Consider the following 26669-nt stretch of genomic DNA (forward strand, 5'->3'; position numbering starts at 1 on the left):
TTACCATCATTATAGCTGGTTTATTTTTACTCAAGAAGCTTCAACCCCATTCATCCCCAATGCCCTGTTAGTACCTATTGCAGTCTCGCTCGGTATTATCTCTCATCCATCATAGAAGCACCTCTAGACTCCCACTACTGTTGATACGACTCCGAACTGATGTCCACTTTAATAAGGAGACCTTCTCCTGCCTCGAGCTGCCAATCACGGGAATTCCTGAACGTCAATCAAGTTTGTCCGTCATTTGATAAAAACACACAAGACATCACGCGAGTTATGCTAAAAAGTATTCGGTGTTCACGCTATTGGTCACTTTTCATGGTTCCTTATAGGACTACAAACATTTTTTTTGTTTATTGAAAGTGTTTGTAGGTATAAAACTACAAACATAATCTTTTTTCCTTATCAATTCTGGAACCATGCGGCCTGTAGTGTGTGCACTTCTCTGCTGGCTATGGACGGGATGTTTAGTAGGTAAGCGTGCAATTAAAAATACCGGCCTTTAATACTAAGTGCGGCATCGTTAAGGATAATTTTAATTTTAAAAAATGCTATAATACTTTCTTGGCTTAAGTAAAATACAATTTTAAAAAGTTTTCTTAAATTTACATCAAATTGCAATTAAGGCTAGAATTATTATTTGAGTGAAATTGAATTCTATGTCCCCATTCAGAAACAAGGTACAGAATCATACAGTTTCTGATAAATACTTAGTAAAGAAATACATTTCTTAGGAATCCTCTGCATTAATAAGATTACCTATCTACAATACTGACTTCTGAAACACCATTCTACCCTAATACTTTAACCCGTATCAGATAAAACGTACATTTTATTTTCTGTTATCAATTTTTTAAATACAATTACTCTTATTATTTTGCTTGTTTTTGCAAAAATCATTGATTAAATTAATATGATTATATACTTTTTCAGATTCTTTTTTTATTCCTAGTAAAAGGATTGTTAATACAAGAGGCAAAGAAGGCCAGAGAGGTCTCCATGATATTCTAGGACAAATGAACGAACTGATGGACTTTGCAATTTCAGTAACCAAACCAAAGTCAAGGAAATCAATAGCAGAAAATGTTGAACATACAAAAACAGGAATTGTTTGCCCATCGTACAAGTGTTCTGATACAATAGAACCCGGGTGTCGTAGATCTGTGTACTACGTCATCAAAGGGCAAAGATGCATGGGATGTGACGTGGACGTTTGTAAAGTAAAGAAGAGGCGGGAAAGCGCACGAATGCCTCTTCATCGGTCAAATATAAACACAGATGGAGCCATCGAAGAAAGAATCTCTGTGAATCCGTTCAATTTTGAAAAGAGATGGCTTTTTAGCAGAAACAGGAAGGGTCCAGAACAATTGGCCCATTCTAATTCTTTTCAACAAATGTTATCAGTTTCTGATGTTGATCGTCTGCCTCCAGGCTCGGAAAACAGCTGGATAACGGGCTCACTGTTTTGATTCACCTACAGAATATATATAGTGATCGTGATAATTCCAAATGTTCTTTTGGTTATATGAAGTTTATCTGTATTTTTTCTACGGCATCAAATGCCTTTTCTTTGTATGATTGGACAGGAAATATGATTGTAATAAATGTAATGTGATATGATTTATTTGTTGATATCCTTTTGTAAAGACAGTAATCATAAAGGACACGTGTACATGACCAAGCACTGACACTGTCAAATTTTGTCGTGACTTTCCAAGTGTTTCACTTTAATCGTGACGAAAATCATAAAATGCAATGCAATTCTGTGTTATAGATGTCAGCACTACAGGTCTTACCTGCAAGATGAATTCTAAAGATTAAAAACCTTATAAGGAATAAACAATGTCTTGATATTTTTTAGTAAAATATCAACATAAAAATATTATTGATGACAAACTTTTAAGAATAAAAAAAAAAAAACATTATTATGTTCCCCAAACGAAGTTGGGGAACATATTGTTTTTACTCTGTTTCTTATTATTATTATTCTTATTATTTTTCTTCTTCCTGGGAAAATTTTGTCCACGAGTGATCTTGTAAACTACACATCCGACTTAGGTGAAACCTTTTTAGGGTCAGTAGGCAAGTTATGTAGAGTTGCCAAACAAAGGTCATTTTGCGCGCACGTGCTTGCAAGAGCGCGCACGTGCAACAGGTGAAATTACCAATATAATGGATATTGCCGTAACTTTTCTATTTTTTGATGAAATTTTTTGAAACTCATAATGTAAGGATACATTAGTAGTATAGACAAGATAGCATGGTCAAAATAGCAAGATCTCACGCGCATGCACGTGCGCTTCGCTCTGATTGGCTGAAACTAAAGTCTCAATAACTTTCTTGTTTCTTGTCATAATCCTTTGAAATTTTGAACATAGTCCTACATTATGAAAATCTACCGCATGATAAATAAGAATTTTCATGAAAGCATGCGCATGTGCGCGTGCTGCAAGCTGATTGGCTGACACTTTAAATGGCAATATCTCCTTTGTTTTTTGACGAAATTCTTTGAAATTTAAAATATAGTCATGCATTAGTATATCCTACAAAATGATGTAGAAAAAAAATCATGAAATCACGTGCATGCACGTGTGCTGCAATCTGATTGGCTGAAACTTTAAATGGCTATTTCTCCTTTGTTTTTTGACGAAATTCTTTGAAATTTAAAATATAGTCATGCATTAGGATATCCTACAAAATGATATAGAAAAAAAATCATGAAATCACGCGCATGTACGTGTGCTGCAATCTGATTGGCTGAAACTTTGAATGGCTATTTCTCCTTTGTTTTTTGACGAAATTCTTTGAAATTTAAAAAATAGTCATGCATTAGGATATCTTACAAAATGATATATAAAAAAATCATGAAATTACGCGCATGCACGTGTGCTGCAATCTGATTGGCTGAAAATTTAAATGGCTATAACTCCCTTGTTTTTCAACCAAACAGGATGGGATTTAGAACATAGATAGATGTAAGGGACTCCTACAAGAAGGTATGATCATCATGCACGTGCACGCACGTGCGTGCATTTGAAACGAGTATATTTAAAAATACTCTTGAATGAGTTATTTTTATTACTTTTGGACTGAATGCATTAATATATAGTATATTAAAATATATAAATAGTGTAGACAAGATGATATGGTCATAACGCACATGCATTCACATGCGCTTGGGTGCAATGCTAAAAATTGAATATAATTGGTATCCTTCTGGGAAACCGTTGTTAAAGTCAAAAATGCAAGAGTTTGTCTTACTTAATGAAGCTTACAGGTAATATGGCACCGAAAGGGAGTTGGGGAGCGTTTGGGGAACATCTGTAACGGTTCCCGTTACAATTAGCACTAGTGTTTATTGACGTAAAATATTGTATAAAATAGGTAAAATGTTCTTAAGGTATGTCACTCCTCAGCATTTTAGAAAAGTTCACGCATAACCTCTTACTTCAAAACTATTTATTATAAAATAATCAATTTTTATAACGTATTAAAATTCAAAAATGAAAATTATTCAACATTCAATGAAAAAACTGCTTAAAAATCTACAAAGAAGCAAGATTTATTGTTGTGCAAGGATATTTAGCAGAAAATTCTGCAAATCTGTACATTCGTTAAATTTAATATATTGGAACTTTAGCCTCACATACTTTTACTCGGGGAATATGTTCCGTAATGATATGTACTAATATTTATTAAAGGTCTCAATTTATATTTTTAGAACAAATTTTACACCTTCCCTCAACAAACTTTGCCGAGAAATGAAGTTCAGATAAAATTTACACCGTTCTGTGCCTGAAAATCACATACAGTCAAACTTGTCTTAGCGGCCACCCGAAATCAACGGCCACTCGCGATCAGCGGCCACTTTCCGTTCCCCCCGACGAATTTTACTATATATTTTAACTGGAATAAACGGCCACCTGTGTAACGCGGCCAGCGGCCACTCAAATTCCCTACCCACAGCCCTATTGACACTGTAATAGGCGGCCATTTCGTCACTTGCTGTGATTCTATTATGTCCTTTAAACTCATTCGCTTGGGTAATTATATCCCGATAGCCAATTTAACTTAGCTATTAATGCAATTAAACAAATAACTATTAGATACACTAAACTCTGTTTGCATTTATGAAAAAACCTGTTAGATCAATTTTTAATTATTTTTCAAGATCGCCGATGGAAAAATAAAAATAATTTAAATACAATTGATACTTTCCTCTACCTAAAGAAATTCACACCTTTTGAATTTTGATTCCATGTAGAAGCCCTAATTGCTACCCTTGTGAAAACAAAGGTGCTTCATGTGGCATGATTATCTCGTGAATTTCACTATCAACAGACAACCGATAGGGATTAGTCACGCTCTACTGCATATGACACCTGTGTTATGGTATGATTTTCAACTGCGTCAATACATCTCTCTGGTCAACTGGGTAATTTTATTTCTGTATCTTATGTAACATAGATATTCTGATAGCTTTATAAACAATAAAATTTACCAAACTTTAAAACTTCAGCAAGTTAGTTAATTGCCAATGAATTAATGGGGGGGGGGGGGTGTTACACTGCTGACGATTTTTGAAATTTTTATTGACATATTCTTACTTAAATTTCTATGCTTTATTTTTTTTGCCATTAAACTATATTTTTGTGTATTTTTTTTTCTTTATAAAAAAAGCATAATTATAGCCAGGCACTGTATGTATTTCTTGCTTAACTAATATGTAGGGACAGAAACATGCACAAAACCTTAAAAAATTCTAATTCTTAATAGTTTTTTGAATGAGCTTGAATTAATATATATACACATAAAGAGCCTTTGTTAAATTGACCTGTTTTATTATTTCATTAATTTAACTGTAGTGCTTTATGTTGTTTATTCATTGCCCGAATATGTCTTTTTCGAGGGCAAACTGGAACAAGAGGCCACCTGTCTTAAGTGGCCAGTTTCCAGACTTCCCAAAGGTGGCCTCTTAAAACAAGTTTGACTGTATTTTGACCAATATTTCAAAATTAACATCACTGACCCCAACTTTTCTTTCGTTATTTTAAACTAGTCGATACCTTTGACTGATCAGCACTTAAGTCGTAAAAAGTTTGATATATGAAAGTATTTTATTGCCTGTTTAGTTTTTTAATACCCCAAATATGTTACTTTTTAGTGCAAAAAGGTCACATAATAATTTACGCGCATTAATTTGCAAGATTTGTTCAACGATAAATATTCTTTAAACTATTTTTGGGTAAAATATGATTATATGTTTTGCCATTGTTACATCTGATTATATCTGATTAAATATGATAAAGGTTAAAGTAATTTACCAAAGACTTAAAATATAAGTGCAAAAAGGTCAACTTAATTGTACCGTAGCTCAGTAAGATGCACACTGACCCCCTATTTTCTCTGCGATTTTGAGTCATACTATATGAGTACTTATCCAAAACATACTTCTTAAAAAATCCTTGATTTAACAAACTGCACGAGTGACATAATTTAATGACATATGCAACGTACACGTACACAAACTCTTGCCCTGATTATATTTTAATATTCTCAATTTTAAATCATACAAACATAAGATGTTCTTCACTTAAAATTAGCATACTTTACGAGGAGTTTTGACCTGATATAAAATCCATTTAGTTATTTATTTATTTTTTAGAAAAATTAACAAAAATGTCCTTCAATATTTAGAGCTTTCAAATCACCTAGAAAGAAAGAAAGTTAAGTTCAAAACGACATTGATATGTCCTTAAAAGAAAAACACCTAGTATTGGTGGAGATTTTACTTCCAAAAAAAAAAAATAATAAGAAATGAAATAATCTGACGTCGTATAGAAAACAAAATACTCTCTAGCAGAGAATCGAGAGATTTTAAGAAAAATGAACATGCACTTTACTAGTATATCAGCAGTGTACAATAATTTAATTATAAAGAACATCACCTTGCAGTTAATTTTGGAATTCAATCTACAAAAGAAAAAAAGCTCAGAATAAAAAAAAACTATTGTCAAAATATATTTTTGAAAATCTCGGTCATATATTGTCAATTAATTTCTTTTCGCAGTAGGAATAATTAGTTCTCATAATTTCCTACAATCTTATTATTTTCTCGCTGTAGGAATACATACTTTTAATTTGCTTATAATCTTAGCCCTAATAAGACCTATTTATGCCCTCTTCTGAAAATTGTATTGTTTTGGGTTTCTTAAAGTTCGGTCACTTTTGCTTTCCTCATCTGTTTTAATAAGCATCAAACGAATAATCTGCTTAGTAGCATTCCTAGGAAACAAAAGTTTAGATTGTTATTTACATAGCAAGCTATGGAGAGAAAAAACTGTTGTTCGCTTTAAGAAAATGATATTAATCATTTATCAAAGTGGCATGTTTACAATCTAACTTCAAAGTTAAAGTGCATGAACACTTATCGATTTCGACTTCGGCAATCTGTGTACCATAGGCGTCTCCAGCAAAGTCGCTTCTGTCGACTAGAACATAAATGGTCTGTAATTTAATTTTAATTGCCGCAAGCTCTACTTAGATAATAAGAATGTCCTTAACGACATCGGAAATATTAAATATGTTATTGGTGGTTAAACACGAACTGATCATTTCTTGAATTAAATTGTCGTCTAAGAACATTTCCGTCATTTTTTGAAAGATGCTTGACAATGTTACAGCAGTAATTGACCAGATGAAAAAATTAAGGTACAACAAAGAAATATTCCAAACATTATGAAAAATGTTAGTTATGTACATTTTTTGCAACTATTGACCAAGGAAAACAAAACATTTTTTTTAATCAACAATGTTTTTTTTTTTAACTTTTCATAATAGAATATTATAGCTTCTAAAATACTTGTATTTCTAAGTGAGTAGCCATAAAAGTGTCTGCAAGACGTTCAAAACACAAGTAAAGTATTTTTGCTATTTATCTTAAAAGAATTACCCATTCCTAGTAACAAAAGCAGAATTTGTCATATCAGACTGTACTCTTTTTACATTGTAGATAATGTCAATAAGAGAAGTATGTTTGTCTTTTCTCGGAAAAGCAGAAAGGGTATTTATAGTAGACAAACGACATAAAGAAACAATTTTGCATTTCAAAGGTGATTTGGAACTAATCTTCATAATAAAATTTCAAACAAAGAGAAAGGGGACACATCTATATTTCTGTTCCCAGTGACGCCAATTTCAACCCTCGCTCACAGAGCTGGACAATACTGACTCTGCTTTACGACAAAAACTGTCATTATATGTTAGAGTCCGACATCAAACGGCGCTTGATGTAAATAAAGACGTTATTTTGGAGCGTTGTTGTAAAATTCAAGCCATTCCGACATTTACACGACAGTAAACACATTCACAAGTAGGAGGAGGGCGGTAAAGACTTCTAAATCAACACATAATGTTGTGTGGGTGACATAAAGAGTTGTCTGGTACATTTAGAGGCCATGGGGCCTTAACGGTCGCCTGAGTGTGATACAAATCTGTCAGGGATCCACAGAATGAAAAATAATTAAATCATAATGTACTCAAAGAAAAAGAGAAACAACTCAGAAACTTGCACGCATACACGATGTATGTCAGTGGATTATACTAATGTATCTACACTTCATTGCTATCACTTAACATGACGCGTATGCATAACGTTGATACATCTGAAAGTATTTAGAGAGTACAAATACAAAATGTAATCATAATAATCTATATTATTATCAACTTTTGTTGGCGCCATATGGTACATAAATATTTTACTTTTTCTTCCCAAGATTTTTTATGTATTTTCTGTAATATCGTCTTGTAATATCACATCTGAATAAAAGGAAGAAAAGCCACAATATTATTTGCTTCCTCTTCTTCTGATGATTCAGTATAAATTCAAAGCATGTTTCTCAGATGTACTCCGACCTTCCTTACCCAATTTATACATTTTTATCCCAAAAAAAATCTATCTACTTTCTCCCTCGATTTACAATTGATGTAATATTTTTTTTATCCGAAAGATATTTCCTTCCTACACATTGACCGTTTTAACAATATTTTTTTTCCAAAAAATACATTTATAGGCCCTCAAGGCTCATATTAAAATGTTATTCTTTTACCTAAGGTTTATAAATTCTAATGCCTTAATTGGTTCACTAGTTTCTGAAAAATATAATTAAATAACCAATTTTTAGGCACTAAAAATTTCAACGAAAAAAAATTCAATAACAGAAAGCAATTGGTCAAAATTGATTTGGGTGATTAAATAATGGACAGAACACATACAATAATATTTGACTTAACTTTAAAAAAAATTAAGAGGTAAGAATAATAAAGTAAAGAAAAATGCATAACAATCACAGCAGTTCAAGTTGCTTGAGGATGTACGTACATGCAGCATGACTGATTAACAAACATTTTTAAAGTAGAAAATAGACAGTCGTTTTCCTTTATGATACCTTTTTGATTACTTATTGATTGGCTTTGATATAATTTGAGCTTCAGACTGTTGAAAAAGATTTCAAATACATAAAACAAAGGCTGTATAACTTATATTATAATATCTTCATGGGGAAAATAATATTTAAAAAAAAAAACTTATGTTGAACGTGTTGACTACATTTTAAAAATCTTCTTTTTTCTAATCACGATCTTCCCTTATTTCCTTTATAATCTGCATATGGAGTTAATGTCTTCTAGTTTATAAGATACGCAAGAGCCCTACCAATGAATGCTATAAAAACGCATGAGCCCTACCAATGAATGCTATAAAAAAGAGGCAAGCTTTTAACAAGCAAGTTGATGAAATACATGTAACGGTATCGACAGTTTCGTTTAAAATTAATAGTTCGCAATGTCCGTATCTTGTTCGGAAAATTAATACAATCTATCATTTAGTAAAATGTTATCGTGCGTTTTTCTTACAAATTGTAAGATCATTATTAACTGAATTTTCTATAGATTTTTTTTCTGTATGCCCTAACACAAAAAAGCACGCTCGACAGGGAATGCTTACTCCTCAATAGCCCCTGATCTCGCTCTAGAGGCCTTTAGAGGTTCGTTTTTGCTAAGTTCCCTACTTCTTTTTTTTCAACGGACATTTAAGTTTGGTAACTGTTCGTTAACTCCATATTTTGTCGAATACTAAATAATATTTGTAAAAAAGAAAATTAGATAATTCTCTTTAATTAGTTTTCAGTTCAACAAACTGAAAAACAAGCTTTGATATTTACATCTATATTAAGTAAGACATTCAAACAGGAAATGTGATGGACTTATTATTTCGATTTTAATGTGAAATATTGAGTCTACATTTGATTATGCAAAAATAAAATGCCATGATATTTAACTGAAAGATTTTATCATGTTTTAGTCTTTCAGCTCCTTAACTGCAATAGTTTTGGCATGCTATAACTCAGCAACCATAGAATTGCAATGAACTGCTGTAATCAGAGTAATTTTTATTCACCTAAGTTTTGAAAATTAATAAGGAGTGACTCCTTCATCTTTTTTTAATAATAACACAATCTTCATTTACACTAAACCGTTCCAAACTAAGTAAAAAAATCTGCAAAACACGTAATTTTATCACCACTTTAAGTTTAAAAATGTCAAATCATTTGATTATTTAATTAAAAATTGATTTCGTCTTTTTTGCAAAATCTTATTTATTTGATAAATGATTTAAAAAGTATACTTCACTAGACGATACTTACGAATAATTCCAAAAACTTAAATCATATCTGCCATCAAAAATCAGGTATCAAGGTTCTTCGTAACAACATTTGAGAAAGGTTGCTGTTTTTCGAGCGTAGCAATGGCTTTGTGTCTGTTATTACGAAACGCCTATTCTGATGTAAGAAAACATTATGATACTATCATTAGTGACTATTATTATTATTAACTTAAATTTTTCTGAAATTTCATTTTCGGAGACATAACATAAAAGCAATGAAAAGGAAAAGTCATGATCATGAGAGCACACAATCTTCATATAAATTACCTTTCTGTCGTCTTCTTGAGTTCAGAGTAATGTAGTTGAATATAGCAAAGTATACATTTTTTTCTAATAACAGATGCGATTGGGGGAAAACCTGTAGGAATCTAAAATTTACCTTATAATTAATACTGACTAAAATATCTATATGTCAAAGGTCAACTCAACTTTTGTGGTTATGCAGCCATCATATGACTTCTGAATAGATAAAAATGAAATGACATTGTATGGAAAACTCGACCCTTTGCGGAAACTGTTAATCATTTAAGGTTTTAGATAATTATATATCCAAGTCAGACTTTTCTTAACTTAAAGGTGTCCATACGCTGTTTGATGTTGGAAACTTTGCTGTAATATGTTGTGCAATCCGTTATATTATTTTTTTAACGAATTACCAATTTCTCTCATTCCGTTATTTTCATTGTAATGTTTTTAATGATTAATTTTTTTTCATTAATATTATTTATTTGTACATATCGGATATGGACTGTTTAATGAATAGTAATTTTTATTACATATTAATGAGAAAATTACATGAACATTTTTCAAATCCATATGCTAGTACTGATATTAGTATAAAAAGGTCTTAGGTGTTTGAGTTACGGGTATATTAGAATCAGTGAAAGCCCTAGTATAAGTAAATATGGGTCCTCTATCTGTTATTATTTTTTTCTAAAATAAATATACGTTGACTTAGTTATAAAAGAGGTGCCGGTTGTGAAACAAAAAAAACGCTTTGATTCATATATTCGTATATATATGTAATGGAATTCGAGAGCACTGATTGCCAAAATCATTAGACTAATGTTTTCCGAATTAATAATTTTGAAAACATGTACTAGATAAATCGAGGGGAATTGGTTATCCATATTCATTTGATTTTGATCTCGAATTATATATCGAGGGAATGAATTATTAATCCGTGGGAACGGATTTTTTCCTCAAATTAATTTTTACTTTTTGTGTGTTTTTTTTAAATAAACTTTGCTTATGTTTAATGCATTACTTTTTTGCCGCCAATTTCTCATTCTTATTTTCAAGTCAATGTTTTTAATGATTAATTTTTTTTCTCCAATTCTTGTTCATCGTGACTGTTCTTGTAATATATGTCTTATTGCTGTTAATCATTTTCAGATTACTTTTCCAGGAAAAATTATTGATTTATCTGAGATGTTGACTAAATATTTTTTATGCAACAATAATTAATAATTATGCAATCTGTTATTGCTGCCTCTAAGTAAACACACACCGAATTTACCCCGTTCTATAAATCTTTAGCTCATTAATAATTACTGTTTTAAAAAAAAATATGTTAATTGTATAATTTCTAATACTTTTCCAAATAATTGTACATACACTCGATAAATCAATGGATTTGTTTCCTTATTAATTTGATTTTGATTGAAAACGGATCAAGGAACTTCAATTTTTTCTCTCATTATGTTGTTTTTTAAAACTGAATTATGTCATTTTCATAGAATTTTCATAAACAAATTCTAGTACAAATGTTATAATATTGCGGGTTGACCCAATCAATGAATTTAGTAACCTTGGTGGTAAATTAATTATGATACATCAATATATGGAATATGTTATATACAGATAATTATGCATTTGAAATTTCACTAAAGCAAAACTGTTTTGATTGTTGACATTCTACATGATATAACCCCATTTGTCAAACGATTTATGACTTTATTTCAAAACCATTGACCTTAATTGATGTAAAATAATTTCCGTGAAATCAATAAACTATTTGACAAAGCAACTGTTTTTCTAAGGGCATTCAGCTATACGATTCAAACAATTTATGAAAACATTTCCACCCTTTTTCTATGGATTAAATCATGACCCTGTTAGCAAATATATCCTTTCATTTTTTCGTATTTTGTCTGAGATACTATATACCAACCCGTTCAGCTTTTTACTTAATTTGACCACGGAATACCCCGATTACCTGATGGATACATAGGGTCACGGCGGTTGTGGCGGTTTACAGGGAATGCTTATTCCTCCATGGCACATAATTCCATCTCTGAAATTTTGGAGTTCCGTGTTCTAAGCCATTTTCTTAGATTTGTATTGCTCCTAGGTTTTTTAGCTTTAGGAGATAAATGTATTCATTCTCTTCATCTCCTTTAATCATTAGAAGAGTAACTATAAACTTAGGAGAACTCTACCCTTAGCTTAAAATATTTGCACTCCTCCATGTCACCTGACCCCTCCTCTGATGTTTTGGAGGTCCGTGTTTGCTCTGCTCCTATTTTGTATTGTTTTATGGACTTTCGATCTCGAATACTGTATGTTATCTCCATATGTTTCATTGCATATATACCCTTCTCTATTTGTTCGGCATGTTGTGTACAGATATCTATATGTATGTTCGTTGTTGCGAACATTTTTTTTTAAAACTTTTAATGAACTTTATTATCTCGAACGCCAGTATCATGATTTTGCCAGTTATTTAAAGTCCGAACCATTATCTTGTTTTTGCTCTATCCAAACCTTGGAGACGGGATAAAAAAAATACAAAGTGTCTGATAAAAGGCACTTCCAACCACAAATCACAGGTTTTTTTTTTATCACACCATATGTTTTATACATTAAATATCCGTGTTTTTACAGTGAAATTTAATCCATATTATTTTACTTTTCACTTTCATGCTACTGTGACGACGTGTTTGAAAAAATTACCCATTTAGTGACATCCACTGCATAAATAGTTAAAACATACGATAGACCCACACTCTACCATATACATCAAATGTTGGGACCCTTGAAACCCTAAAAATATCTTTGCACTCATGAAGTAATCTCAGTAGAACTACATGTATCGAGGATATTTTTTGTGAAATAAAAGGCAGAAATACTTTGATGATTAAAAAATTTTACATGTTTGAAAAGTTGAGTACATTTTCTACTTTGATTATGTTAACTGTATAATCATTTAATATGCATATATATAAAAGTGGGCTTTCTTTTGTGATTGTTTAATTAATTCTTTATTCTTTATTAATGGATTCTCATGATTCCAATAAACCACAAATATTTCTTGTGTATCAACGAACCAAAGACACACTCTTCTTCTCTCTATCTCTAATGTTTATAATTATATGGGAGGGATTGTTTTTATAAATGACGCAGGGAAATCGATCATATCGTCTTTTTGGTCAAAGATGACATTTCTCTACCTTAGTCCACACTGTCAATGGCGTTTATTTCATTAAAGATTGTAAAATTGTCATTAGTTTTTATTTTTTGAAGGTTGTATCATAAATTGGGCTGATTTAAAAAAGCGAAGATTATTTTGTTAGATTTAAAATGAAATTATAATCGATATTGAATAATGATCAATATTTTCATTCAATAATATATAGATTTTAATTACATGGGTTTTTTTTTGAAAATAGATTTTGAAATCTTGTTAAGGACAAAATCGTGATTGACAATTTATTTAGACATCAGTGAACTTGTACGTAAATAGTCTATATTTGGACAAAAACATACCAGTATAGGATCTCATCTGATAAGAAAGACGGTATAAGGTGATTTATGATTATTATTTTGACACACAGTAATTATTATTTCCTTTCGTCTATATATATCCTCTCTGATCTTGATTTTCTTTCACAGCCTCTGTTTTATTTGTTCACATTTAAATATGACAATTATGACTACATTTTATTAAATGTTCAAACAAACATTGTAAAGAGTATGTAAGAAAATCGACAAACGCACGGTAAGAGATAATATTACTTGTAAAACATAAAATCGCATTTATAATTGTTATGAAATCATTCAAGTCAATTATTTATATTATTTATATTATATTAAAGATTGTTAACATATATTTGCATGTTTTTTCAATACTAGGCAGTTTTTGATATGTAATTTTTTTTTTTAAATTTCTCTACATTACGTCGAAATTTTATATTTTAGGATCTTTGCGACAACTCTAAAATATATGTTTTTAATGTATCCTGGTATTATATAATTTTTTTTTTCAACCATTTGAGATTCTGACTTTAATTAAAAATACACATCAATATAGCTTTTGAAATAATTCTGATAATTTAACAAAATATTCGTCATGTGTTAGAATTTCAATGTTTTACAAAAAAAGCAAATTTTAAAGCAAATACATTAAACAAAACTAAAAATCTGTTTTCAGTTGATGGTCTTGGAGCCAGGAGTAAACTACTGTGTAAAATTTTTTTTTTTTATGTAAATATGTAGTGACGGTTATATTTGGTTGTGATTATTGCCTTGCTATTTGTATATATTTGATTGCCATGTAGTAATCTAGTCGAAAAAATTTCAAGCTGTGGCTACCTGTTCTCGGATGTTTTTTCTATTAAGAATTTGCAATGTATGGGTCAAAATGTAATGTTGTGACATCTTGTTACCAAATATATTTACATCTTGATTGTTATTCACTGATGTTTCACAAACATAAAGTATATGAATGTTTAACTGTTTAATTTTTGTTCAAAAACTGCAAGATTAACCGAAACTATGTGTCAAAATAGTAATGCTTTTTGTACAGTTCCTGACTGTTCTAAATTTTTATTTTATTAATAAAATGTTCAGTCATTTGTAGAAATGATATGCATATTTTTGTTTCAGCAATGTAACAGATCGGGACTGTTGGTCACTTTTCTTCTGAATTTAAATAAGATAATATTTTCTATCTAATAAAAATTAGTTCATGACAAACAAGTTGATGAAACAGAAATATCAACAGTCTCTTTTTAAGTCTTCATTTCGTGAGGATTATGGTCAATACAAGAAGGTAACATTTTATATCAAAGTTTATTGTAGATAAAAAATGTCAAAAATATTTAAACCTTATTTTTAACAACTTATCACATGTAAATTAAACGGAGGTTCCAATTTAATTAAAGTCACGTGCTCAGAGAATACCTCACAAAATAAGAGCGAGCAGTCATTGTTTTCACTTAGTTTTCTTCTGTAACAACGAATAAGTTCAATATAGAAACATTTTCTCAGTGAAATAATAATACTTGACAAGCGACGGAAATTAAAGGCAATGATGTACAGATTTAGATGTAATAATCAAGATTTATGCTTGACTGATTTCCAGCATGTTTTAACACATTAACATTTGATTCCATCTGTTTTTACCGTTAATTAAGAGCCGGGGCGGTTTGGTTGACGTGGAAGTTGCATACAATATTTGGAATCTGCTGAAGAATTGAAATCTAAGATCAGCAGGATGAAGAGATTCATGATATGGAGTTTATTTACACTGTTTAAACTGGTGAGAGGTAAGTAATACACTATTCTCGAACATTTGTTTTTTCTTGCTCACATTAATAAATATAAAATTTATTTTCAGATGAGAAAAATCAAACAAGATCTTCGCGGGATCAAATATATACTTTGAAAGTACATGATATATTTAAATCTTAATAATATTTGAATTATATATCGCATCTGTTATATGTTAAATTTTGTACAAACGATGTAAAATGTAAAAAAAAATGTTAGTTTTAAATGGACGCTAAATTGCCAATTTTCGAAATTTTGTTATTCTAAGTTTAAGCATTTGGATCATTTGATAATTGCACGTGTATTTCCTGTTGTTTTATATGAAGAACCTGCAAAACTGCACTACACAATGTTAACAAATTTGTGGTCCGTCTAACCATGAAATCATGAGTCAACCAGGTTGTGTTTTATATATTGTTTATTTTTACTTTAACTGCCATGTTATTTCCTTTTCCTTTTAAGAATACTGATTAAAAATCAGATTTGATAATTTTACGGTGTATGATTTTTGCTTGGAATTCAAATATTTCAAAGAATACGAATAAAATTTGAAAAGGTTACTAACTCCTTAATGTGCAGAATATTACAAATGAAATATATGGAGATTACGAATAGTGTTCAAGCTCAAAAGTAACAATACAATGTTGGCACAGAGCAAACACGGACCTGCAAAACATGAGAGGTGGGATCAGGTGCCATGTAATTTGGAGTGTTTTTAGAACAAGCCATGATTCGTTAAACGTGATAGGAATACAAATGTCGTTATCTGTCAATGACATTTAATGATTACTAAAGGAAAATTATTTTTTGTGATATACTCATCATCATGTGACAAACAAGTTTAAAATAAATACACATTTAAAATTCTACGTAAATTTACTAACAAGGGCCATTTACCTACTTTAAAAAAAAAACACATTTCAGAAAATGATTTACATAGTGTAGTTACAGAGAAGTTTCTAATTGCCGTGTTTATAGTTTATCTTGAAACGCAAAATAAATAGATATATGAATTAATTAATCAGCAATGAATAAATAATATGAAAATAACAAAATGTTACCTTTTCCTTTGCCAGGTCAAATGCTTCCTCCATTCTTCTTTCCACCAAGTTTTGTTCGCCATGAATTTCCGGAAGGAATTAATATACCTGGTGTTGATCCATCCTGCCCTCCGCCTATACACTGTCGTCTTATTCGAGACCCAAATTGTATACAACCTCAGTTTTCCATGATTAATGGACGACGATGTCCAGTTTGTCCGAGGAACAGATGTACCGATCCATCTTCTCCTACAAGACAGAGAGAGGAAAATACAGCTTCTTCAAACGCTGCACGTGATGGTAGAGTGCAAGAAAATAATGATCAAAGGACACCAGAGCAAAATAGAAGATCATCAAGTTCGACATCAACCTCGTCATCAACACGTGTTGTAATCGGAAATGAGCGAGGGGTACTTATACAAGTTGACCCTCCGCGACCCGGCCGACGTCCTTCACCTGGTTCTCGAGGGAATCCGGAAAACCTTACTTCTCGAAGGCCTTCAGGACCGTCTTCTTCTCGGAGCCCTGGACGTCCTCGCGGTAGGCCTTCCAGAGGTCCTCGTCGTCGTAGGCCCTCTAAAAGACCACAGAAGCCAACGAAATCACCACCAAAGTCTCAAAAGAAGCTTCCTCAGGTTGACAACCAGAAGGATGCTCATATTCTTTTTCCATTTGATATTCTTAATGACAACAAAGTAAGCAAAAAGAAACAAGAAAATGAACAAAAGAGTTCAAATCCTCTCCCAAAAAGCAACGTTCTTGAAAAGTCGGATGCAGTAAAACCTGAAAGTCCATCCGTTCCTTCACATGGAAGGCGAACTGAGAGGCAAACAAGACCTTCTATCCGTCTGATTTTTCAAGGTTCCCAATCAGAAGGAAATGAACAATCTAACCAAAACCAACGAAACACACAGATACCAAATCGTGTGTTACCTTCTGGAAACAATGCTTTAACAAATAGAATGCCATTTATAAGGTTCCCTTTCCCTTTTCCAGGTATGCAAGGATCTCCCTTTACAAGAGTAGTGCAGCGAGCATCTCAAGGTAGTGCAAATAACAACATGGAAACTGGTAGTGCAAATAACAACAGACAACCATTGAATCAACAGATACCTTTTATCCATAATATGCACCCTTTCATGCAAATGGCTCTGTTAAATAGAGCTAGATTCCTCAACCAAAATGCTGCTAATCGCCCCTCTAGCACCGTTACGCCAGATGCAGCTTCAAACAATGCTGCACAACCAACTCCTTTGAGAAATAATAACATCCCTAATCTTTTACCGCCATTCCATTTATTGAATCCTGCACAAAATCAGAATGCTGCCACTAGATTTGCAAACAATGTTCCTGCTGACCAAGTCTCTAGTTCCAATTCCGAACCCACTGTCCAAACAGTTAATCCTGATCAACAAGCTGGGATAAACAGGTGGTTAGAGCAAATGACAATGCCTATTCAGCAGTCCCTAGGCGAACCAAATTCACCGCCAAGCAGTCAAGTGCAACCACAAGAAAACCAAAACCAATGGTTAAACCAAATGGCACAACAAGTTCAGCAGATGCTAGGTGGAAACGGTCAGCCACCAAACCAACAAACACCACAAGTTCCAGCTGAAGTCCAAGCTCAGTTTCAACAACGATTGCAACAGATGGCACTTCAACAACAACAACTTCTAGCTGGTAGGCAGTCAGCAAATCAGGTGATGCCACCAGGCATGACATCAAATCGGATACATCCTCAGATTCCGAACTTAAATCCTTTTCAAAACTCAGCTTTAGGAGGTACATCCCCAACTGCACCAAATGTCGCTAACCAAAATAATGTCGGTGGGGCCGATACACAATTAACTCAGTGGCTAGAGAATGCTTCTCAGCAAATCTGGCAGCAGCTAAGTGGTGGTACAAATTTCAGGACACAACCAAACCCTAGTCCCCAGTTAGTGGCAAACAATCCACAACAAACTGTGAGCAATTCTCCTCCAGCAAATGGAGGAGCTAATCAATTAACTGTGGACAACTGGTTAAATAGCATGGTGCAGCCAATCCAACAAGAACTCAGTGGGTCTCCTGGTAACATCCAGGCGCCCCCTAGTGGAAGTGACTTAGCTGGAAGTAACTGGTTCAATAATATGTTAAATCCCATACAACAGGGTTTGGGAGGAGTTTAGTTCCAAAACATTAATTAAAGCGTTCGCCAATAACCGAAACAGTTAATTAAACTAATTCATCATCTAACTATGTATATTGTAAAAATATAAAATTGTATCTCATATTGCGATATTTCGATATGTCTCATGATTTTTTTTTCTCGAAAAGTAAGTTTGTTTAATTTCACAGAAGCGTGTAATATTTTACAATGATACGAAAATTTTCACAGTATTTTACCGTCCAAGTTATATATTGTTTTAGTTCACTGTTTATCACGATGAACAGCGTGTATCCAAGTTTTATATATGCTGTTACAATTATTGTTTGTCTACCAATGTCTGTACATAGTTGTTTTGAAATAATTTATGGGGTTGTTAAAAATAAATGATTTTAAAAATAATGTATTTGTGGAGGTCTTAGTGTTGATAATGTACACGATTATAGTGTAAACGTGTTTCTATGATTTTCTGCCAAAAATCCTATCTTTTAAATCCTAGTTATATATAGACCGATGTATTGATTTTGAACCATATTATAGTAATGAAATATGTTAAGATATTGAACATTATTCGAGCTCAAAAGTCATTAAACATTACAAAATAGGAGCGGAGAAAACATGGACCTCCAAAACATTAGAGATGGGATCAGGTGCCATGGGGGTGTGAGTATCCTCTGCCGACCATGTGTTCCTTGATTGGAAAATACATGTAACGAAAATAATCCGTAAACAATTCAGTGTGTAAGTAATGGTCGAACAATCAGTATGAAAAAAGACAGTCAGTATTTAGTTTTATGATTAATTGTATCTGCTGAGAAGGTAATTTTATCGACCATTGAACTTACAAAATGATGACTTTGAACACATTAAAGGACACTGCTGCTAGTATTGCTTCATCAACTTGATTGTCAATGACTTACCTCGTGTTAGAAATTGTTCATACATAGAACATGCTCTTCCGTATCGAATCAACTAAATATACGAGATAAAGAAAATAAAACGACTTGACAATTTTTCCTTGATTACAATGATTTTTAAAACATGGAATAAACTCATTCCATTTAAATGACGTTCATATTTTTCCCATTGTTAGCTGATTATATTTTTATATTGTTTTTATTCTTTCATAAAACAAAGCATAATAAAGCAAGAAAAATTCTTAACGCAGTATATCCAAAAAGTAACAAAAACAAGGAAATTGATGGGTATATAATTGTATATATACCAATAATTCGACCAACTTTGAGGTGCGCAAAAATCAAAAATAGACAGGGATCGTTTGTTTCTAATTCAATTGAAATATTAAAAGAAACGGTGGCTTCTTTTATGAAATCATATAAGAAAAGGGAAATATGAAAACAGAAAATGTTTATGAGAAATACAAACTGATTTTTTTATTTCTTAAAGTCTAGACATTGAAGGGTACTAGCTCCTTTATTTCACGATCAATAAATAATTCAAATAATTTATTTCAATTTTCATATTCAGATTATTTGGGAATCAGAACTTGTGTTTAAATTTAGTATTCCAAAAGCAATATAACCAAAACGATTTATGGACAATTGGCGACCTTTTAGTCTTTAAGGTCAGACGAGACGTTCCTCAAATTTGCTTTGTATATCTTCGTAATGTATGAAAAATATTCAAAATTTTTATGAAATTCTGATTTCTAAACCAGTTTCTAGACGTTTTTAAAAAATCCAAACACTTAAACATTTGAAATTGGAAAATTATTTTTCTTCCCCAAAGGATTATACAGCTCAACAAACTTTTTAAACTCACATGGTTTTTCGCACAAATTAAAGTCACATTTTTCTTGCAATAAAACTTAAAATTATCGAGTTTCAGTACGAGGTATAGGCCTTATATTATGAAATATTTCATGTTAAATGTGCATATTCTCTAAAATCATTATCTAAAGTTTTAAGAGTCAATGTTCTAATAGGGAATTTGTTTATAAATCATATGATGTTAAATGTGTATGATTCTATCATAGGTATTTACAAATTTCATTAATCGAACTTTCTTGAATACTGTTCTGTTGAAATGTTCAAATTGACTTCTTACAGATGAGTATTTTTCTATGTAATTCGCACATTTTCAATACTTGTCATGGTTTTGTCGAAATGCAGCGCCGAAAAATGAGAAAACTGCATAAAGAAATCATGTGAAAAGATAGGATAATAAAGTATTGTTTATCTTTCAACATAGTAAATTGTAAATATTGAAAAGACTTTCTTTTTACATTTATGGTCTGAAACTTTGGAATTATGCGTTGGTAGGTAACTTTCATGATGCTAGATTTCAGGAAGTTGACCTGAAAAATGTTATCTTTTTAACATGGAAAGCAGTCGAACACATGAGAAATACTTATATCATCTTGCGCCTTAGTGTCATATTAATGTACAGAAAATACAGAAATAACATGAACTGCACTGTTTCTGTATGAAGGCAAGGCAAAAGTATGTTTTAAAATGAATGCATACAAAGACGGTTGCATTTGAAGAGAAACCATGAAAAAACCAATTGGAAACTCCCATAATATATCATCCAAGAGCATATAGAAATCCTACCAATTATTATGTGTAAATTATGTTTAAAGTAATGGAATATGATCAAAATTAAGCTATAAATCATTTTTAAAATATATTTTGTTGTCACGTTACACAATTTTGCATTATGACAATGTGACCTTAATTTGTGCGAAAAACCATGTGAGTTTAAAAAGTTTGTTGAGCTGTATAAGAAAAACTACCCCTGGTATCTTGCAGAAATGCCTGGTAAGGTACCTCAATTTTTTGTGAGTAAACATGTTTCAGTAGCAACTCTTCAATGACACACTCTTAGAAAAATTTATCTATTATTAAGGAACGTCTCGTCCGTCCTTAAGTGTTGTTTATTTTTAGCATCAGGATACATTGCAAATGAATGAAAACTAAATTGGACAACTAATTCAATAGAGAAGAAATCAGATTAATAAAAAGTAGGGAAAATGGGAGAATATTTGCATTACACAGAATATATAATTAAATATAGGGTCCGTTGATCATGATAGACCTTTAAAATGTGTTTCATACGATTTCTTGAAAGTAAATGAATTAATCCATGCAAACTCTCAGCCGTTTTTTTCTTAATTTTTGATCCGTGTTTAAACTCTGCTGCTCCAAATTAAATGTTGATCCTGTAATAAAAGGGATCTGACATAGAATTTTTAACGAAAATATCGTATTAAAAGTTGCAGATATTGTAGATAAGGGAAAGATTTCCCATTCGGTCAAAATGCATTGGTTCCCAAGAAATTCGCAGGATAAGACAATGTTCTGGAAAGGACATCATTAATAATTTTAAATTTCAAATTTACATTGAAAATTGAATTTACTACAAGGGACTTAAACTTAAACTCTACACCACGTTATACACGATTTCGGAATACACGGGATCAGCAAAGTTTCACTTTACTTCTTGTTCTCTCTTTTGTTTTTCAATTCAGAGGAAATAATAAAAATTCAGATTAATCACCTGTTTTAACTTGTATTTTCTGTACTAAAGCAATTGCTTAGAACTGATATTATAAAAAAGCCCACCGAGGATTAACTGGTACCTAGATTTTGATGCAAGAAATGTGACGAGAAAAAAAATCCGAGAAAAAGAAAATATATCTTTCGAATCTTTCCTTGTTTATTATATTAGTATATAGTGTTGTTACTTTCATCAACGTTACATTGCATAAACATTGATACCACTAATTAACCATTGAGGGTTTCACATGTTGGTATTTTCATGCCTTTGATATACTTTTTTTGAGAAATGGAGATGACGAACGGTTATCAAGTACAAAACTCCACTGAGATAGAGCCTCCATCGGGAGCAGGGTAAACAGGGACCTCTGAAAGTTTCAGAGATTGGATCAGGTACCATGGAGAAGTAATCAATACCTGTTGACCTGTCACATCCGTCATGATCGGATTAACCCAAAAAATGTAGAAAATTCTGTGTGCATATAAAAGGCCTAAAAATTGGTATGACAAAGTCAGTCAGCAATTGATGTAATGATAGATGGTTAAAATTTGCTGACAAAATTCATAGTATCGACCACAGAGCTTGTGAAAAAGTCACTTTAGACTGTTGATATTTTTGTTTCCTAAACTTGTTTATATTTTATTTGTGATTTTTGATTTTAAGACCTTTTTAAAAAATGTCATTTCCGCCATGAAAACAACCTTGTTCATGAATATTAATACTTTATAATATTAAATGTCAAACACCATTTCAAAAAACATTTTCATCTATGACAAACTACCTTTTTTATTAGATTTTTACATTGCAGGTGAAAATTTGTGAGTTAATTGGTTTTAAAAATATCATATCTATTGAACATTCTATGATTATTTTTTATTTGAAGTACATGTGTTTCCTCGTTTGCATATTGTGAAACAAGATCTATGATTACTTAACAATTTTTCTGGTGTAGCTCTTATGCTCATTTATTCGCATGATCAACCCGGCATGTATTTTCACTTTTTGACTGTAGTTTTTAAATATACATTGTTATTTGTATGATTTTGATTGTAGTAAATTGATAATCAGCATTCAAAAAACATAAGATTTTATACATTGTTTCAGTAATATTGCAATTTATTTTTGAATTCATAAATGAGAACATTTGGAGAGAAATGAAACGTTAAAAGATATCATGATTTCTAACTCATGTTTTTTCTTTAAAAAATATGAAAATTTACGATAAATATATTATAACTATTTCCCAACAATACTGACTGATACACCATTTACATGAATAACCACAGCTTCGCTTTCTTTTCCCAGACGATTTACACTCCTAATGGCGTAGTACCCAGCAGGAACGCTGAACTGTAATGTGTCTCTGTCCAGCACTTTCAATAGTTCCCATACATCAGCTTTAAAGGTGTAAACTGCCCAGGATCTGACTGTCCTTGATGAATCTGAGGACCAATGCAATTTAGAGTCTACACTCGCGTGGACATTTTGTGGAGTTGGTGGTGCTGGCGCTGTTAGCCACGCCATTTCAGGTTGTAGAGCAGGCGTTGAATACTCCCCCGAAGTGAACGTATTAGCAATATTATGAGTATTATGCGAAAATATTTTTGCACTGAAGAAAACATTTCCTAGACTAAGATGGTCACGTCTATCACGTGACAGTCTTACTTGTCGTTCTAACTCGCTAACTGACCACGATTTGGCCACAACTCCACTTGCGTAGTTTCCGGTATACACATGGCGATTCATCTTGTTCTGTTGAAGCCACCAGTCCAGCAGCACAGGATAACTTTGCTGTGGTGGATCTACTTGCCAGTAGAGCTGCGGAGTCATGTAGTCTACCCACCCTAGCTCCAACCACTTTTTAGAATCTGCATAAAGTGAGTCATAACTCGACAGACCGCGAATCGTTGAAGGATGACCAGATTTCCAGATGCCAAATGGACTTATTCCAATCTTAACATGGGATTTGATGGATCTTACAGAATTATATATTCCTTGAACAAGAGTATTTACACTATCGCGCCTCCAATCCGCCAATGATAGCTGACCACCTCCTGAAATGTAATCTCTATAAGTGTGAGAATCTGGAAACGGTACACCGGATACCGGGTAAGGGTAAAAATAGTCATCCATATGAACACCATCAATGTCATACCGAGATACTACATCCCTAAATACAGAGAGAATAAAATCTTGAACAACTTTAGCCCCCGGGTCCATCCATAGATTGTGTCCATACGGGTAAGTATATTGTGGAAATCTGTGTGCCATATGATTATGTGCTAGTCCAGATGTCGAAGAACTCCCACTTCTAGCTCTGTAAGGGTTGAACCAAGCGTGGATTTCCATGTTTCTTCTATGAGCTTCCTGCACAGCGAATTCAAGGGGATCGTAATAGGGACTGGGTGCTCTCCCCTGTTTTCCCGTCAGATAGTAGCTCCAAGGTTCTAAAGAAGAGTTGTACAAAGTATCACCGGAAGTTCTAACCTGTAAAACAATGGCGTTAAAGTTGTCTGCCTGGAGTTTATCCAACATGGTTACTAATTCGTTTTTCTGTTGGGCAGTGGTCAGGGAGTGAGATGAAGGCCAGTCTATGTTGGCGACTGTTGCTATCCAGGCTCCACGGAATTCTCGTACTGGCCACAGGGAACCATCTGTAAACAAAGTCGGGCTCGGCATTACTTTGTTAAAAATATGTAAACCAGCTATTTTCTTGAAAAGTGGACTTTTTTGTTTGTATCGTATTAAGTAACAAACCTTGAACTGCCTGGCCCAAGTGAAAGCCGAGGACAAGGATAATTAGAGTGGTCATCATTCTGAAAAGGAATGTGATAATGTCTAAATTTATTAAAACGGTTTTACTTCCTTAAATGTGATAAATATTAGCAATGCCAACTCATAAGGGACCTTATTTACTTCCTGTTCTTAGTTTATGTTGATAAGAGGCAATTTCATAGAGAATTTTGAGTGTTAATCTTGAATTCAACAACATGCACGCATTTCCGTCGATTAGTTGATGAATGTACACAATTAATTTTGAGTAAGTTTAATAATTAATCATTCTTAGTGCTGTCCTAACATGTATTAATATATGTTTGTACATTAATGAAATTGTAATTTTCTTTTAATAAACCAAATGAAGTATGTGGGGTTGTTTTTTGTCCATAAATAAATGCGTATTCGAATTTACTGTTTTTCATTGTTATATAATATGGGATATCTTTGGATATATTCTCTAGTTAAGAAAGAAAATATTTAGTGAATATACTTGTACAAGGAATATCGGCGACAAAAGATTAGACTTACATTCTATAGGGTATTCCAACTGCCAGGTAAACCGTTGAAGACCGCGTACAATATTCCATGGTATGATATCATCAGATAAGGCTCTTAGACTAGATAGTGCATTGTAGAAATGGCCTTGTATTAAAACCAGGTAATCAAAACAAACATAGAATGTTTAAGTTAACGCATAATGCGCGTGAACAGGATTATATATTTTATTTTATTCTGTCATAGCTGAAAGCTTCATTTTCATATTAACAAAATAATAATAAAAAAAAATTGAATTGTTTTATATATATCCATACTCATAATTATATAGAATAGGACAAAGTACATTTACTTTTGTATATTTAATTATTGATAGGAACGTCACTGTAATTTTCTTTGACGAGCCTCTGATCAACAACTCTATACAGGTGAAATGCTTCTTGGTGTTTACCGACAGATTAAAGTGAAACATATGAAGAAAACGAACAGTGTTCCAGATCAAAAGTCCATAAAACAATACAAAATAAGAGCAGAGCAAACACGGACCTCCCAAACATCAGAGATGGGATCAGGTGCCATGGAGGAGTGAGCATCCTCTGCCGACCGTTCACTCCCACCGTGTGCTCCTTGTCATGAACGGGAAATAACGAAAAAATCCGTCATCAATTCAGTGTATAAATAATGGACTGACAATTAGTATGAAAAACGTCAGTCAGCATTTCACTCAATGATAAATTGTATTTGCTGATAAGGTCATTGTATCGACCATAAAACTTACGAAATGATGACTTTTAAACGAGCCTGCTTTGTTTGTCAATAATTAACCTCGTTGTAGAAATTATTCATACGTAGAGCATGCTCTTGCGAATCAAATCAACTGAGAATAAGATATGTAAACTTCGTATGCAGGGGATGAAGGTATATTGCTGCATAAGTAAGAGAAGTTGACGATAGAAAAGTTAGTCATCACGTTTATTATAGAGCTTGGTTGTTAGATTACCATTAACGTCTTTTTCAAGTAAAATATGCAAGTATGAAGCAAATCCTGGTGAGACTGAGATAAAAGATACCACAGAATCTGACACATCTATCGGATCGACGTAAGAATGGAAATGGTTTTCCTAAGAAATATTGGTAAAAATATTAATTGGATACATAATACAAGTGTTTGAAACTTCAATTTTTGCATAAAAGTGTAGTAAGTATGCAGTATTTCATATTTATTTTCTCCCTGAATGATATACGAAAGAAAGGTCTATAAATATAGCAGATTTCTCCAAGTTTATACACACGCAAACATACTACTTCATTTCATTGACACGTTAAAGGAACGGTAACTCTGATGGAGAGTCAAATTATGCTTTCGGGCAAATAATGTCGTTACTATTTTGTGTAACGACTTCGTTTTGGGATT

General features: G+C 32.3%; 3 protein-coding genes across 3 annotated transcripts; 2 read left to right on the top strand and 1 right to left on the bottom strand.

Moving 5' to 3' along the window:
• The first annotated feature begins 227 nt into the window (after positions 1-227).
• LOC134275566 (uncharacterized) lies at positions 228-1732 on the top strand. The gene is made up of 2 exons (XM_062757835.1): positions 228-474; positions 934-1732. Exons 1-2 carry the CDS (start codon positions 420-422, stop codon positions 1467-1469), a joined length of 591 nt encoding a protein of 196 aa, XP_062613819.1. The 5' UTR covers positions 228-419; the 3' UTR covers positions 1470-1732.
• A 13235-nt stretch (positions 1733-14967) lies between these two features.
• On the top strand, positions 14968-18869 carry LOC134275580 (serine/arginine repetitive matrix protein 1-like). Its single transcript, XM_062757846.1, has 2 exons — positions 14968-15273; positions 16354-18869. Exons 1-2 carry the CDS (start codon positions 15222-15224, stop codon positions 18483-18485), a joined length of 2184 nt encoding a protein of 727 aa, XP_062613830.1. The 5' UTR covers positions 14968-15221; the 3' UTR covers positions 18486-18869.
• Positions 18870-22658: 3789 nt separating this feature from the next.
• Positions 22659-25413, bottom strand: LOC134275581 (glycosyl hydrolase YngK-like). The gene is made up of 3 exons (XM_062757847.1): positions 25289-25413; positions 24740-24798; positions 22659-24636 (listed from the first exon to the last, which is right to left on the bottom strand). Exons 1-3 carry the CDS (start codon positions 25345-25347, stop codon positions 23219-23221), a joined length of 1536 nt encoding a protein of 511 aa, XP_062613831.1. The 5' UTR covers positions 25348-25413; the 3' UTR covers positions 22659-23218.
• Positions 25414-26669: the final 1256 nt, after the last annotated feature.

This window comes from Saccostrea cucullata, unplaced genomic scaffold, assembly GCF_032062105.1.
Source record: "Saccostrea cucullata isolate Sc308-1 unplaced genomic scaffold, CSIRO_AGI_Scuc_v1 ctg461, whole genome shotgun sequence".
Classification (NCBI taxonomy): domain Eukaryota; kingdom Metazoa; phylum Mollusca; class Bivalvia; order Ostreida; family Ostreidae; genus Saccostrea; species Saccostrea cuccullata.

What these genes read in the sequence shown, in the direction of transcription:
- LOC134275566 (XM_062757835.1), top strand. Translation starts at nt 420, where the DNA reads ATGCGGCCTGTAGTGTGTGCACTTCTCTGCTGGCTATGGACGGGATGT. An exon ending in ATGGACGGGATGTTTAGTAG is followed by an intron (nt 475 to 933) that starts GTAAGCGTGCAA and finishes ATACTTTTTCAG; the next exon opens with ATTCTTTTTTTATTCCTAGT.
- LOC134275580 (XM_062757846.1), top strand. Translation starts at nt 15,222, where the DNA reads ATGAAGAGATTCATGATATGGAGTTTATTTACACTGTTTAAACTGGTG. An exon ending in ACTGTTTAAACTGGTGAGAG is followed by an intron (nt 15,274 to 16,353) that starts GTAAGTAATACA and finishes TTCCTTTGCCAG; the next exon opens with GTCAAATGCTTCCTCCATTC.
- LOC134275581 (XM_062757847.1), bottom strand. Translation starts at nt 25,347, where the DNA reads ATGGAATATTGTACGCGGTCTTCAACGGTTTACCTGGCAGTTGGAATA. An exon ending in GTTGGAATACCCTATAGAAT is followed by an intron (nt 24,799 to 25,288) that starts GTAAGTCTAATC and finishes ATTCCTTTTCAG; the next exon opens with AATGATGACCACTCTAATTA. An exon ending in CTTGGGCCAGGCAGTTCAAG is followed by an intron (nt 24,637 to 24,739) that starts GTTTGTTACTTA and finishes CTTTGTTTACAG; the next exon opens with ATGGTTCCCTGTGGCCAGTA.